General features: G+C 45.3%; 1 protein-coding gene across 2 annotated transcripts in view; it reads left to right on the forward strand.

Annotated features, from left to right (window-relative positions):
* The first annotated feature begins 764 nt into the window (after positions 1-764).
* Positions 765-14984, forward strand: part of GNAS (GNAS complex locus) — a 193026-nt gene continuing 178806 nt past the window's right edge. For both annotated transcript variants that reach the window (XM_066587231.1, XM_066587233.1), the window contains exons 1-2: positions 765-875; positions 994-1229. In XM_066587231.1, the coding sequence (XP_066443328.1) occupies positions 1004-1229 (226 nt within the window). In that variant the 5' untranslated portion in view covers positions 765-875; positions 994-1003. The remainder of the gene's footprint in view (positions 876-993; positions 1230-14984) is intronic.

Here is a 14984-nt window from a genome sequence, read left to right on the forward strand (position 1 = left end):
CGTCTGTCTCCATTGCTAACGACTATTAGATGCCTTTTTACACGAGGAGTTATAACGGCGACAAATGATAACTAGAGATGAGCGAGCGTACTCGGAAAAGCACTACTCGCTCGAGTAATTTGCTTTATCCGAGTATCGCTGTGCTCGGGTCTGAAGATTCGGGTGCCGCTGCGGCTGACAGGTGAGTCGCAGCGGGGAGCAGGGCAGAGCGGGTGGGAGAGAGGGAGAGAAAGATCTCCCCTCCGTTCCTCCCCGCTCTCCCCTGCAGCTCCCCGCTCCGTGCCGGCACCCGAATCTTCAGACCCGAGCACAGCGATACTCGGATAAAGCCAATTACTCGAGCGAGTAGTGCTTTTCCGAGTACGCTCGCTCATCTCTAATGATAACATTTAGGTCATTCTAAAAGGTTTGATCAACGACACACAAGCTCATACAATCGCTGCATATGTTGCATTGGACAATGATTGGAAACATTTGCTGTTTTTTTTCTGTTTACATTATAATCACCACATATTTAAGGCCCCTTACGGGCGTTATAATAATTTCAAGGCAGTGCTTTGATCTTGTTGCTCCGCTCTCATTAGTGTTTACCTGATATTGGACATCAATCTTCCTTGCTGTATTTCTTGTGGGATCAGAAAGGTGAAGCGCAAAGTTTCCACTTCGTTCTGTACGTTTGATCACCTGGATTCCCTTGCTGGGACCTGAGTTTCTAAACATTACGGTAAACAGGGTGCTCTCTAGTCACGTGGCACTAAAGAGTATGTTTCTCCTTTGCTTCTCAAACAAATTAACAGTGAGAGAGAGAGAAATAGGGAGGGAGGGAGAGGGACAGTGTGTCCGGGAGGCTGAGAGCAGGAAAGCACTGGAATACGGTAAGGGAGTGGGACAAGGAGAACTGCACACTGCTACCTCTGGGGTGCACGCTCTCTTATTGGGATTATGTTGGCTATTGGATATTAAAACTTTTTCTTCCACAACTCTGTCCCTCAGCTGCATCATTATGGGGATGTGTTCCAGCCTCAGGCCCAGGCTGTTAGGAGACCATGCACTTTCCTGTACGAGCGATACTGGGACTGGAGGTAACGATGATGGATGTAATACTGACACAGATGCTTCCAAACTGCGAAACCAGCAGAAGGCGGATAAGAAAAGGAGCAGAATTATTGACGACATGTTAAAGGCAGAGAAAAGGGCATACAAACAGATACACCGACTGCTACTCCTGGGTGAGTGGACACTGACATATGTAAAAATATGCAACTTTGTTGCCATACACCTGGATTCATTACAAAGAAGCAACATCCCGTCCTACTAGAATATATGGGGGCAGGTGTTATTTGTAAGCCATAGCCTAGGAAGAGTTGTGAATGTCATTATCTACATTTGTCGGTGTTACTGCATAGTTTTTAAAGGGGTTTTCCAAGTTCTAAAGAAATTTTGGACATGGCAACAAATAGTTAATAATGAGAAACTGCAGTATACTTGCTACTCTGATCCCTCGACAGTCCTGCAGCGCCCCTCCTGTCCTCACTGCCAGTCTGTGTTTACAGTCACATTCCGTATACACAGTTACCGGCCTCAGCAGTTTACCGCTCGGTACCACTAGGCTATTGATTGGCTGAAGCGGTCAAGTGTGGATACACACTTGTCACCACCGGTGTTTTATTAAAAAAAAAAAAAAAAAGACCGATGGTAAGGATGGAGGCGGTGGTGCCGGATCAGTGGCAATCAGAGCGGTAGCTATACCATAGTTTGTTATTTTAACAATTTGCAGCTCTTACCAAATTTTTTATTAGAACTTTAAATACACCTTTAAAATAACCCTCTGTTTTCTGGACAAAATTCTGTCCTGGGACCAGATTGTGGAGGGGCTATATTACCTGTACTTTTCTCGCCTGTACCTCCTTTCCACCAGTATTCTTGTGGCCAACATGGCCGCTGCCATCTTTATACTACGTAATCCCCTGTAGTCGCACTGGTAGTGTTAGGATTACCAGCTGCACTATACCTGCTCTGGAATTGGTCAGTGCAGCTTGTGGGATCAGTACTGGCCAATCACAGAGCAGTGCATAGTGTAGTTAGAAAATGGTGGCAGTCACCTTGGCGGTCAGAAAATGGGACTCGGAACTGGAGAACGGAGGGACAGCCGAAAGGAACAAGTACAGGTAATATATTCTATCAACCGTCCGGTCCTGGGACAGAAATGTGTCTTGAAACCAGAAGGCCACTTTAACTTTGTAATGAGTTTGTGAAAGTGTGCTAAAAGTTTGTCCCTGGTCTTTGTAGTTGGGTCTAGGCAACCTGTGACTCTTTTCAGACATTTTACTACCGATCCCAGAAAACCCAACCATCTTGTCTTTTGTAAAAGCTGAGAAAAAACAGCTTAGCTAGTGCAATGCAATGGACGTGTCAGCATAAGTTCACTCATCGGTAGAGGAAACGTCTAAGTCATTAATTTATGCCTTTGTCATTTGTACCGTGATGTAATCTTGTAAATTGCAAGCTTCATGACCGAAGAATGTCAGTTAATGTTCTCTGATTGTATCAGCTAAAACCGCAGAGAGATTATTATTACTAACCATAATTATCCTAATATATACCTGCTCCGTCGAGCTTACAGCATTTCGTTGTCTGGATGGTAGAAGCAAAAGTGACTTGTACAAGGTCACAAAGAGCGCTCAGTTGTGTCTCAACCAGGTTCCTTCCCCAGTTCTTACAGCTCTTGTCTTACAATCGTCACCAACACGAAAGACAGATTGTATTGGTAACGTCTAAACATGTCCTATCTGGGCTGGGATTGTCCTACCGTTAGTATATGGGACACTGATCCTTAAGGTGCCTTTATATGGGGCGACTATCGAGCGCATGGGCACCTGACAGCCATCCCATGGACTACCACCCAAACCCTGCTTCTACAGGATTGATAAGCGTTTGAGTGAGTGGCAACAAAGCAGTCCTACATAAAAGCATTGGGGTTTAAAGCTTAAGGCTTTATTCAGATGAGCGTATATACGCAGTTATATACCTGCGTAAATCCAATGCATTCATTCTGATGGCCATTGTATTTACACAGGTATATAGCTGTGTATATACGCTCATGTGAAGACATCCTAAGTAAAACCTGCACCTCGGAGTGCTCCTGCTCCGCTGGCTGTTTTTGTCTCCTTCTAGCAGCTGAAGACAATCCCATATAGCGCTTATGTAGCACTGTATGGGGTCGTCTTCAGCTACTGGAAGGAGAGGAAAACAGCTGATGGAAAAGGAGTGCTCCGAAGTGAAAGTGCAGGTAGTCTTTAACCCCTTAGTGACCACCCTATAGTGTTTTTACGTCCTGCAGCTGCAGGACGTGTATGGAGGGAGGTAGCGCCGCTATTACAGCTGACACCCGCGGGCAATAGCCGCGATCGGCCGATCGCGGCTATTAAACCTTTAAATGCCCCGAACGCTGTTTGGGGGTCCCGCATGGCCCCCCGCGGTGAGATCGGGGGATCCGTGCAGGTGTCATGGCAGCCAGGGGTCTAATGAATGGCCCCAGGGCTGCCTTAGCAGACTGCCTATCAAGCCATCCACACAGGGTGGCTTCATAGACTGCCTGTAAAAAAGCAGTATGACGTAATGCTATAGCATTACGTCATACTGCAGGAGCGATCAAAGCATCGCATGTTAAAGTCCCCCAGGGGGACTTCAAAGTAAAGTTAAAAAAAAAAAGTTCTAAAAGTTTAAATCGCCCCCCTTTTGCCATATCTTATTAAAAAATCTAAAACATAAAATAAAAATATGTATTTGATATCGCCGCGTCCGTAAAAGTCAGATCTATTAAAGTAGTGCATTATTTTTCCTACACGGTGAACGTCGTCCGAAAAAAAAAATAAAGAACGCCAGAAATACACTTTTTTAGTTACCCTGTCTTCCAGAAAAAATGCAATAAAAAGTGATCAAAAAGTTGTATGTATTTCAAATTGATACTATCGGAAACTACAGGACATCCCGCAAAAATTGAGTCCTTGCACAACTACGAAAATAAAAAAGTTATTGCGCGCACAAAATGACAGCAGAAAATAACTGAAAAAAATTAAATATCTTAAAAAAAAAATACAAGTACTACAGCAAAAAAAAACTATACAGGTTTGGTATCATAGTAATCGTACTGACCCATAGAATAAAAATATCAGGTCGTTTTTGTTGCAGTTTGTGCACCGTAGAAACAGGACGCACCGAAAGATGGTGGAATGTCGTTTTTTTTTTCCATTTCTCTCCGCTAAGAATTTTTAAAAAGTTTTTCAGTACATTATATGGTACAATAAATAGTGCCATTGAAAAATACAACTCGTCCCGCAAAAGACAAGCCCTCATACAGCGACGTCGATGGATAAGGGAGTAGGAAAAAACAAAAATGGGAAAAAGCAAAAAAGCCTGGTCACTAAGGGGCTAAGCCAGGGCAGCAGACATGTATTTATCCACATGTCAACTCACAAAGTGCACGGAAAAGCTATAAAAATTGCTGCGAATGGCATTAAAGTGAATGTATCACTTAGATTTTCTTACTGATTTAAACCATATTTATTTTCTGATAGTAGATTTTTTAAAAAATTTCATTATCTGTATGTGACTACGGGAGCGGCCATATTTCTTTTGACTGATATATATATATATATAATATATACCGTATATACCGGCGTATAAGGCGACGGGGCGTATAAGACGACCCCCCAACTGTCACCTTATACGCCGGTATACAGTGGAGAAAAAAAAAAAATTCATTACTCACCTCCCACGGCGTTCTGTCGCGCTCCGGCAGGATGTCGCTCGCTCCGGCAGGCTGTCGCTCGCTCCTCGTCCCCGGCGCAGCATAGCTTTCTGAATGCGGGGCTTGAAATCCCCGCTTCCAGAAAGCTAATACACACGCCGGCAGCCATGACATCATTGAATGGCTGTGATTGGCTAAAGCACACGTGGCTTCAGCCAATCACACTATTCAATGACATCATTGAATGGGTGTGATTGCTAACACGTGCGCCTTCAGCCAATCACAGCCATTCAATGATGTCATTGAATAGTGTGATTGGCTGAAGCCACGTGTGCTTTAGCCAATCACAGCCATTCAATGCTGTCATGGCTGCCGGCGTGTGTATTAGCTTTCTGGAAGCGGGGATTTCAAGCCCCGCATTCAGAAAGCTATGCTGCGCCGGGGACGAGGAGCGAGCGACAGCCTGCCGGAGCGAGCGACATCCTGCCGGAGCGCGACAGAACGCCGTGGGAGGTGAGTAATAAATTTTTTTTTTTTTACACTTTTTTTTTTTTTGTATTACCGGCGCATAAGACGACCCCCGACTGCAGAGCAGATTTTTCGGGGTTCAAAAGTCGTCTTATACGCCGTATATATAATATGTGTCACCTTTGAGTGTAATCCTGGGAAGTTTTCTCTACAGAACAGGAAGTTATAAGACTATTATAAGGCTTAGTGTAGTGAAAAAAGTAAAAAAAAAACTTTTTCTGCGCTACTTTAGGAATTGTCTCGTTCTCCACAAACTCCGGATAAACCAAGTCCAAGAAGGGAATTTTATTTACATATAGAAATAAGAGGTGATCAACGTCTCTTTTAAAAAAACAAAAATAAATAAATAAAAAAACATCCAAACTCCATATGCAACGCGTTACGGCATTAACAAACGCCTTTATCAAGCATAATAAACACTGACAATCATTGCAGAAGGCTCAGTGTGGGAGATTTTAGGGTTTGTTTAAAGTATAGTTCAAAAATTAAAATCAACCAAAATTCTTTAAAAGCTTAAAAGGGTTGTCTCGAGGAAGCAGTGATTTTTTTTTTTTTGCCCAGTCCCCCTAATTAAGCAAACATTACTAAGCCCCCCTGTAAATGACTTTTCTAGCTGGTTTGTACTTACCGTTCCAGCGTTTCAGCAACTTATAAAAGTTTCCCCAAGATGGCCGCCGGCTCTTTTCCCGTCGCTTGCTGTAGCCCGACGTGCGCGCTCCCGAGACGCTACCAGCTGTGTCTCCCTGACAACCAGACGCCCCGCAGCCGCCGACCGGACCCCGGGATTGAACGCCGCCGACCAGTCACCCACCGCCAGGCAGCAGGTAACCGGTGCTAGCCCCCGGCTCCCCAGCGCTAGCCCCCGGCTCCCCAGCGCTACGCCCCGGCCCCCCCCGCGCTAGACCCTGACAACAGACGAAGGCCCCTCGGCCCAGCGGTAGGCCCCGGAGCCCAGCGCTGGGCTCCGGAACCTAGCGCTGGGCTCCGGGGCCTACCGCTGTGGCCCGGGACCTTCACCTGTTAGTGACACATCACCCCCGACCCATCACTTACCTGGGCGGCTTCTCAGGACAGCTGGACGGCGGGACAGCTGGGCGGCTCCAGTTTCTGCACCTTCCTCTAACAGAGGATGGTACAGAATGGCCGCTCCAGCGCGCTCCCGAGCAGTGACAGCTCGTCTGCGCATGCGCAGAAGAGCTGTAGCTGGGAGCACACTGAAGCGGCTCGTGCTGAAAGGAGAAGAACGGACTGCGCAAGCGCGTCTAAAAAAGCAAGCTGCCGGCGAATTTAGACGGATCCATGGCGACAGGGACGATAGCAACGGAGCAGGTAAGTAAATAACTTCTGTATGGCTCATATTTAATGCACGATGTATATTACAAAGTGCATTAATATGGCCATACAGAAGTGTATAACCCCACTTGATTTCGCAAGACAACCCCTTTAATATAAAAAGTTGATTTGTACAATCGGTAATTTCTTGAAGAGACAGCAGGAGGTGTCGTATCTATGTGCCATATTATTATAGTGGTTGGCTGTCAGTTTTTACCTCTTTTGCTTGTGGTCAGTGAATTTCTGGGCAAGATGAAAATCTTTTGCTCCATAAAGCCCCTTTCACACAGTGTAAGTTATATATTATTTGTACTCAAATCTGGCACCAAAACCTGCAATAAAATTCACGCATGACTTTGTTACAAATTTTAGTGTGTTAGGGCTCCTGCTCACAGCAGTATATGTGCTGCGGAATCCGCAGTCGGCGTCTGCACTGTGAATCTGCAGCAAATACTGCCCATTACTTACTATGGAGATCCGCTGCTTCCTCCAAACGAGTGGAAATCAATTGCGATTTCCGCTTGCGGCGGAAAAATCGCAGCATGCTCCATTTTTACGTGGATTCTGCACGGACAACTTCTATTGAAGTCAATGGAAGACATCCGACCCACAGCTATTGCGAACTGGTTGCGGATTCCGTGTTGATGCCTAGCGACGGCGTGGGAAAGAAGTGTTGGAAAAAAGAAACTTGTACTGTGCATATGCAAAAGCAAGCCGCCGGGTGTGCGACAGAGCAGGTACGTGGGGAAGCCGCTGCTGCCAGAGCCGGATTCCGCTGCGGGATTCTGCATGCAGAATCCGGCTCTGCAGTGTGCAGGAGGACTAAATAGCTGTGGATTTCATGCAGCTCATTGCAGTGAATGAAATGTGGAGAATCTGTTGTGGCTTTATTCCGCTGTGAATGAATGGCACGGATCTGCACCTAAATTCCACAATAAAGTGTTGCACTACTAGAATGGGGTGCCCAGGAACCACCAGTAAAACGTATTCATGGGACCCACTATATAGCTACATGTAAATATTATAGTTTGTGTGGTTAGCAAATGTGCAGCTGACGCGTTCCGGCCCTGGTAGCAGAGGCGTCTGCGCGTACCTGCTTTCTTGATCCTCATCTGGACTGCGGATGTTCCACACGTCTGGCTCTCAGACATGCGCAGTACAGTTATTTTATTTTTAAACTCCTGCTTTTCCTGCGGGCACCACAGGACAATAAAGCATCATATACGAGCGGAAACCGCAATTGCTTTCTGCTCATGTGCATGAAGAATCACTTTGGCATAGCATGTTATGGGCAGTATATGCTGCAGGAATCCAGAGGCGGTCGCCGGCTCCGGATTCCGCGATTCAAATCCGCCGGTGTGCATTCACCCTAAGTGGGAATCAGTTGACTCCCATTCATTCCCAGAGGTTGCATTCATGGCATATCCTTTAAAGGACAAGGTCACACAGAATAGCCACAGTACGACCGGAAACTGGGCCAGCATGACGTTTTATCATAAAATGTCAGTTTTTAAATAGATTTTTAATGGTTGCATGCTTTTGCAGGTGAAAAGCAGTTTTACCTATTTAACCATATGGCCACTAGCAATAAATTTGAAAACCATGTCAATTTGCGCTAAAACTGGATACCAATGTGATATTTGTGTGACCCCACCCTTAAAGGGAACCTGTCATCCTCTTTTATCCTCATAAACTAGGTTATTGGGCACAAAGATGATGAAGCAAGGAGTCTGCGGAGGGGTGTTTCATACTCACAGGGTACCCCGTTACAGTGTTGTGTCCCCGCAAAGCTGCTGCACGCACACAGCGTGACTCTGTGCATGTTCTGTCCCATTCATCTATATGGGAGAGCACATACACAGAACCAGCTGAAAAGAGTCATGCTGTGCGTGTGCAATGTTGCAGGGAAACACTGCTGGAATGGGCGCCTAGCGAGTATGAAACACCACTCCCTGGACTCCTTGTTCCATCATCTTTCGGCCCCATAACGTAGTTTATAAGGCTAAAGGTGATAACAGGTTCCCTTTAACAAAGTAGCTTGTGAATATGCCTATCTGCAGGTACTGTAGTACAGCGAGTGTACTGTGGCATGCACTGCTCGTGCAGGATTGGGGAGTTGGAGCCCTCTCTGGCATAGGCTCCACCAGGGGATTCACCTGTTCCCCTGAGGTCCAGTCTGTACCTGGAAACAAAGTAGCTTGTGAATATGCCTATCTGCAGGTACTGTAGTACAGCGAGTGTACTGTGGCATGCACTGCTCGTGCAGGATTGGGGAGTTGAAAATATCTTTAAAAGTTTTACTAACCCGCACTGTTTATAGTTGGACTCCATTAACATCAGCGTTATCTATCAGTTTTTAACAGATCCATTATAAAATTAAAGTAAACTGATTAGAAGCTGAAACATAACAGAAACAATGTCTCCATTTTTAACAGAAACGTTTGACGGTCCCTTAAAAAAAAATGGACACTTTGATCTCCCTTTTCTTTCGTGAAGCTTCTGTTTCTCATCAGTTTTTGGGGGATCCGTCGCTTATATTCTGCACATGTTCAGATGAGAAAACTGATCTGTTAAATGGAATAAATATGAATAGGAACAGAAACCATCCCGTTTGCATCCGTTTCCCATTAACTTCAGTGTTAAAAAAAGATTAAATTGTCCCTTTAGTCGCGGTTCTATTGTTTTGAATAGTAGAAATAGCGCTGCAGAATGTATTATTTTCTCCATCCACAAAATGGCGAAACTGAAACAAACTGAAGGGAACAGAGATGATTTTTTTCCCCCCCGTTGACATCAGTTGGACTTAGGCCTCATGTCCACTAGCTAAATGGAATTGCAGCAGATTTTGCCCATAGGGGATCATTGGCCATCCGCGGTCCATTAAATTGATTTTTGCACCCGTGGATGGCATTTTAAAAGAATTGCGTCTTTCACACACGGGAGAAAAAACTCGGCATGCTCTATTCTGCTGCGGATTCCGCGCGGATCAGCAACTTTGCTATCACATTGATAGCAATGTGTGCGGATATCTGCATGCAAAAAAATACCATTTAAAGCAAATACGCGCGGAATCTGCCGCAGAAATCCGCGGCAGATTCTGCGCGGATTGTATTTTTCAAGTGGACATGAGGCCTTAGGCTGCCTGTTTACGGGTGATGATCCGCGGGCAATTTATCACACTCTGTGAAGCTTTTCATAGGATTAATATGGAAAGCATATTCTCCACTCGCGGGATTTAAATCACGGCAATTGCCACAATTCTCTGCGGTGAGCCTATTAGATAGGCTCACTGCTAATGATATTCCACCTCAGGGGGCCTTAAGGTGGATCCATTTATTTCTATTTTTCTGGTCTGAAAATGGAACAGAACAATGGAAAATATAACGCTGATGTAAACTGAGCCTAACTTGGGGTTATAAAAAACTATACATGGTCATCAAGTTCAAGCAGGGGAACAGACATGGATGAAAAGAAGGAAGGGGGAAGGATTGATCCTCAGGATAGGTTTCAATATCTGATCAGTGGCGATCCCCAATTCATTACCCCTAGCGATCAGCTGACTGAAGAGGCTGCATCAGAGGGTGAGCACTGTCCTCTCTTCTCAGGCTTGTGATGTCACTCTCATTGGTCACATGGGCCTGAGAACAATCCAATCCCATTCAGATGATTGGGATTGAGCTGCAGTACCAGGCATAGCCGCTATGAAATGTACAGCGCTGCACCTTGTATCAATGAAGTGACAGAGCCAATCACCAGAGTTCCACGGCCACTTGGGGATCTTGAGTGCTAGGGGTCATGAGGTTAGGTCATCAGTATTGAAGTTCTGGAAAAGCCCTTTAAAGTGGGAGAAAAAAAATATTGCATGAGCCAATGTAACATGAAAAAAAGGATCTCAGTAAGGATATGTTCACATGGCGGAATCCGAAGTGGAATTTCACACATGGATTCTGCCTCCACAGCCGTGGCAGAAACTATGACTATGCCTCATATTTTATAGACAAATTTTACGTGGCTATTTAGCCGTGTTTTCACGCCAGCCGAAAATCGCGACCATCTGAGGTATTGGATTCCAAACAATCGCCCCGTTGGGCAAAATAGCGCATATGCTGCCGACTCCGGTAGCTCTGGCTGTATCTTTTGACCGATGTACGCCGGCGGCTTCCATAGACTCCTATGGGAGCTGGAAAAATAGGGAGGGGGAGGCAGTTTAGCTGTGTCCAAAGCAGGGAAACGCTTACAGGTGCTTCTATTTAGGCATTTGAAGTCATTCCGAGGATTTATGCCGAGCGAGGGTATTCCGGGCTGCGGCGTATTTTTTCGCGAATACATCGCACCCAGCTGTGTGAATGGACGAGAAAACACTAATTAAGCTCATGACTTGATCACGTCATTTCTTCATTCACGCGATTTAACGGCACGTGCTGTATACTGTTCCTATGACCTAAACTGGGTCCGTTTACAAAGTGACATGAGGATGCCATAATGGTCCTTAGGCCTCTTTCACACGAGCGTGCTTTTAGCGCATTATAGGCACGGGAAAAGATCACATCTATTAGAGACAATGGTTTCCTATAGAAGCGTTCACATGAAGGAATCTTAAACGCGCAAAATACTTGCATCTAACAAAAATAAAACATGCGACTGCAAAACTCGTATTTAAAGTCTACTAAGCCTATGACAACAGCTTATTAGACTTTGTGGGAGGCGGGGCTTAGTCACATAGCAGACATGTAGGCCTTTGCCTTGGGAAGCCATCGGTACCTTGTGATCACACTACAGGGTTTCTGATTAGTGAACGGCTTACTTGCAGCCATTGCTATTGATTGCGGCATGTAGGGTATTAAACTGCCAGGATCTGAGGTTTTTCTGTTCCTGGCTGTTGGAGTAGGAGCCTGGCAGTCAGTAGTCACTGAAGCCACCGCCTAAGGCCGCCTGCACACAGCAGGGCCATGGATCGGACGGCTTCCATTGACTTCAGTGTAAGCCGTCCGCGCAGAATCTGAGCAAAAATGGAGCATGCTGTGATTTTTTTTTTTTCACTTGTGGAAACTGCAATTGGTTTCCGCGAGTGTGCAGGAAAAAGCGATTTCCCCTTAGCATGCTATGAACGATTTGTGCTGATGACCCGCGGTACGGACCCACGCTGTGGATTCCGCAGCAAAAATCCATTCGTGTGCAGGCGGCTTTACAAAGATGTATGTGCTGGTTAAAGCCCTTTAGTAAAGTGCATAAAAAATGCATATTGGTGGTCACTAGAGACGAGTGAGTAGTGCCTTAGTCGAGTATCTGCCTGCTCGTGTCTAAAGATTCGGGTGACGGCGGGGAGCGGTGGGGGAGAGCGGGGAGGAACGAAGGGGAGATCCCTCGCTCCCCCCTGCTCACCGCCGCAACTCACCTGTCACCCGCGCCGGCAGCCGAATCTTTATACACGAGCGGGTGATACTCGACTAAGGCACTACTCACTCGTCTCTAGTAGTCACTAAGGTATTAATTACTAGCATATTTCTGTATGCTTATTATGTAATTTGGAACATATCTTTGTATTTCTATTGCAGACGTCGCTGTTTGAGGGCTTCTTTTCGCGGGATGAGGTGTATTTTTTCATGTTTCATGTTCACTCAGACTATCTAGAATCAATAACACAGAGTAGGTAGGGATACCTGTGAAGAATTCCTCTAATCCAGGTGCAGATATATAGATGGTTTACGCAAGGTGAGATTTGAACAATAGAAGCACAATAGACACTTACAAACTGTGGCCCTTGAACTTCTGTGAAAGTAAAAATTCAAGTTGGATCACTTCCCAGGACTGGATGTTCTAGAGCTGCCAAGGAGCCAAAAGTTACCTCTACATGACGTCTATCAGTGGGGCAAAAGACCTTCCCCATGACTGAACTCGGAAACATAACTGAAACTCAATGCTTCTTGTTCATTGCATTGTAGTTTATGATAAGATGGTCACCAAAGGGTTTGTCGGGTTTAGGGAGCCCGTTCGCAATAATTAGGAGTTAATGAAGAGTCTCTCCAATCAGAATACATTCTCATCTATTAGCCAGGAGGGAGAACAGCTTCAAAGAGCCTCTCTGGGGGATCACGTCTGTACATTACACAGACAGCCCATTGATTTCAGTAGGAATCTTGTAATGCTTCCTTTTTCCTGTGGTGGCGCTGCGTAGAACTGAATGCTTGCTGCTGGTTTCCATCACAGATTACAGTTGGTGTCTAGGGGTCCCAGCAGCAGGACACTATGTTATCAACTAATTGTCGTGGAACCCTAATAAGAGAGGACTGACGACCCACAGATGACCGTTAAAGTGAATCATAAGCTTAGGCCCCCTGTCCACGGGCGTTCTGGGAGCTGATGCCCAGGAGCAGGAGCCGGCAGACAATTCTCCGCTGGTCAGCCTATCTGACAGATAGGCTGACCGCGTAGAATCAGGACAATTTGCAGCATGCTGCGAATTGCCGGCCGCAAGCGGAGAATCTCAGTGATTCTCCGTTCGCAGACACGGGGCCGGCGCTTTCCATGGCAACGCTATTGAAAGCTTCAGATGGCGTGATTCGCCGACGAAATCACATCCGTTGACAGGGGGCCTTATAGATTATAAATAATATTTACTATTGAATTTTTAACCCCTTAATTATGCTGCCCCCATTTCCTTTTTTCAGTTTTTTTTTCCCCACTTTCAAAAAATTTTCTTTTTTTTTTCTTTTCCATAGAAGTTGCTGTTTGAGGGCTTCTTTTTGCGGGATGAGTTGTATTTTTTTAGTGTTAGTATTTAGTGTACCATATAATGTAATGAAAAGCATAAAAAAATTCTAACTTTTCTTTTTTTACTTTCCCATCGATATAGTTGTGCGAGGGCGCATTTTTTGTGGGACGTCCTGTAGTTTCTATTGGTACCATTTTGTAGTTCCTATAACGTTTTTTGATCTGAATTTATTAATTTTTTTTTCTCGGAGACCGGGTGACCAAAAAGAGTGCAATTCTGACATTGTGTATTTTTCTTTCTGATGATGTTCACCATGCGAGATAAATAATGTTTTTTATTTTATTATAAATATAGGACACAGCAGTTTTTAAACCTTTTAGTACGTTTTATATTTTTTATCAATTAATAAAACTTTTTTTTACTCATTTAAACTTGCAATCATTTGATCGCTAATCGAGTATAAGGCTGGTTTCACAAGCCTGAGAAATTCGTGTAAGATTTGTGCGTTGCGAGATGCACAAATCCCACACGAAGAAGAACCCCATTCTTTTGAATGGAGCCATACACATGAGTGATGAAGTGCGGGAAAAAAATCCTTGCATGTCCGATCTCTTCCGGTTCCTCGGAACACATCACCCATTGATTTCAATGGGACCTTTTATGCATTGCATGGCTCTCTCATGCTGTGAGATGTGCATGGGAGTGCGACGTTGGGTTTCCCATAGATGTCAATGGAAAACACTTTCAATCCTCTATCGCATATGAAACTCGATGGCGTGGATCCCGCAACCTTTCTGCAATGATAATTGCAGAAGGGCCGCGGGTCAGTCGACTTCCATTGACTGCTCTGGGAGCAGGAAAATCGCAATCTATTTCCACTCCTGTAGAGGAAATCGCACTTCGCCATAGCATGCTATGGGTGGTATTTGCTGCGAAGTCCAGAGGCGGATGACCACTCCTGATTCCACAATACAAATCCGCCCGTGTTTAGGCGCCCAATGGGTTTCCCCGATTCTAAAGAATTGGTAACTTACATGTACATGGATACAACAAAAAAAGTATTGAGAAGCAAATTTTATACTCCCTTCTCCTGTGGCCCACCGCTCCAGTGCTTGCAGTCTCTGTTCCCTTTCGGGTTCTGCAGTCACGTGTCTATCTAACCTTGTGAGTGCTCTGGCCAATCACCGGCTTTTGTATGCATTGAGGCCAGCGATTGGCCTTAGTGGTCACATGCTTAGACAGGCATATGACTGCTGGCGCTGGAAGCGGAGACCACGTGTAAGCCTGCTGGATTAGGTGAGTATTAGTGCCTGTCAAACTGTAACACAGGTGTCCTAAGGCGAGCTCGGGGAGGACAGAGACCTCCTGTGGGGCAATAGTGGGGGGCAAGGGTGGAGCGAGGAGAATGTTTTATTACCCGTACATTGGGCCCACTCTATCAGGAGGCAGAGAACATTCAGTACCTGTTGTCACCCCAACAGGTCCTCTTTAACTAGACATTGTGGTCTTATAAAATATCAGACGGCAGAGTCTGTAATTTTATCCCGTTAGTCACATATAAAAGGAATAATTCTAAAGATGGTAACAGCCGTGTCCCGTCAGATGTCTGTTCCAATATATAGAGAGGGGGAACGAGGGGGATGTTGTGGAACATCATGACAG

The sequence above is a fragment of the Eleutherodactylus coqui genome, chromosome 13 (genome assembly GCF_035609145.1).
Source record: "Eleutherodactylus coqui strain aEleCoq1 chromosome 13, aEleCoq1.hap1, whole genome shotgun sequence".
NCBI lineage: Eukaryota > Metazoa > Chordata > Amphibia > Anura > Eleutherodactylidae > Eleutherodactylus > Eleutherodactylus coqui.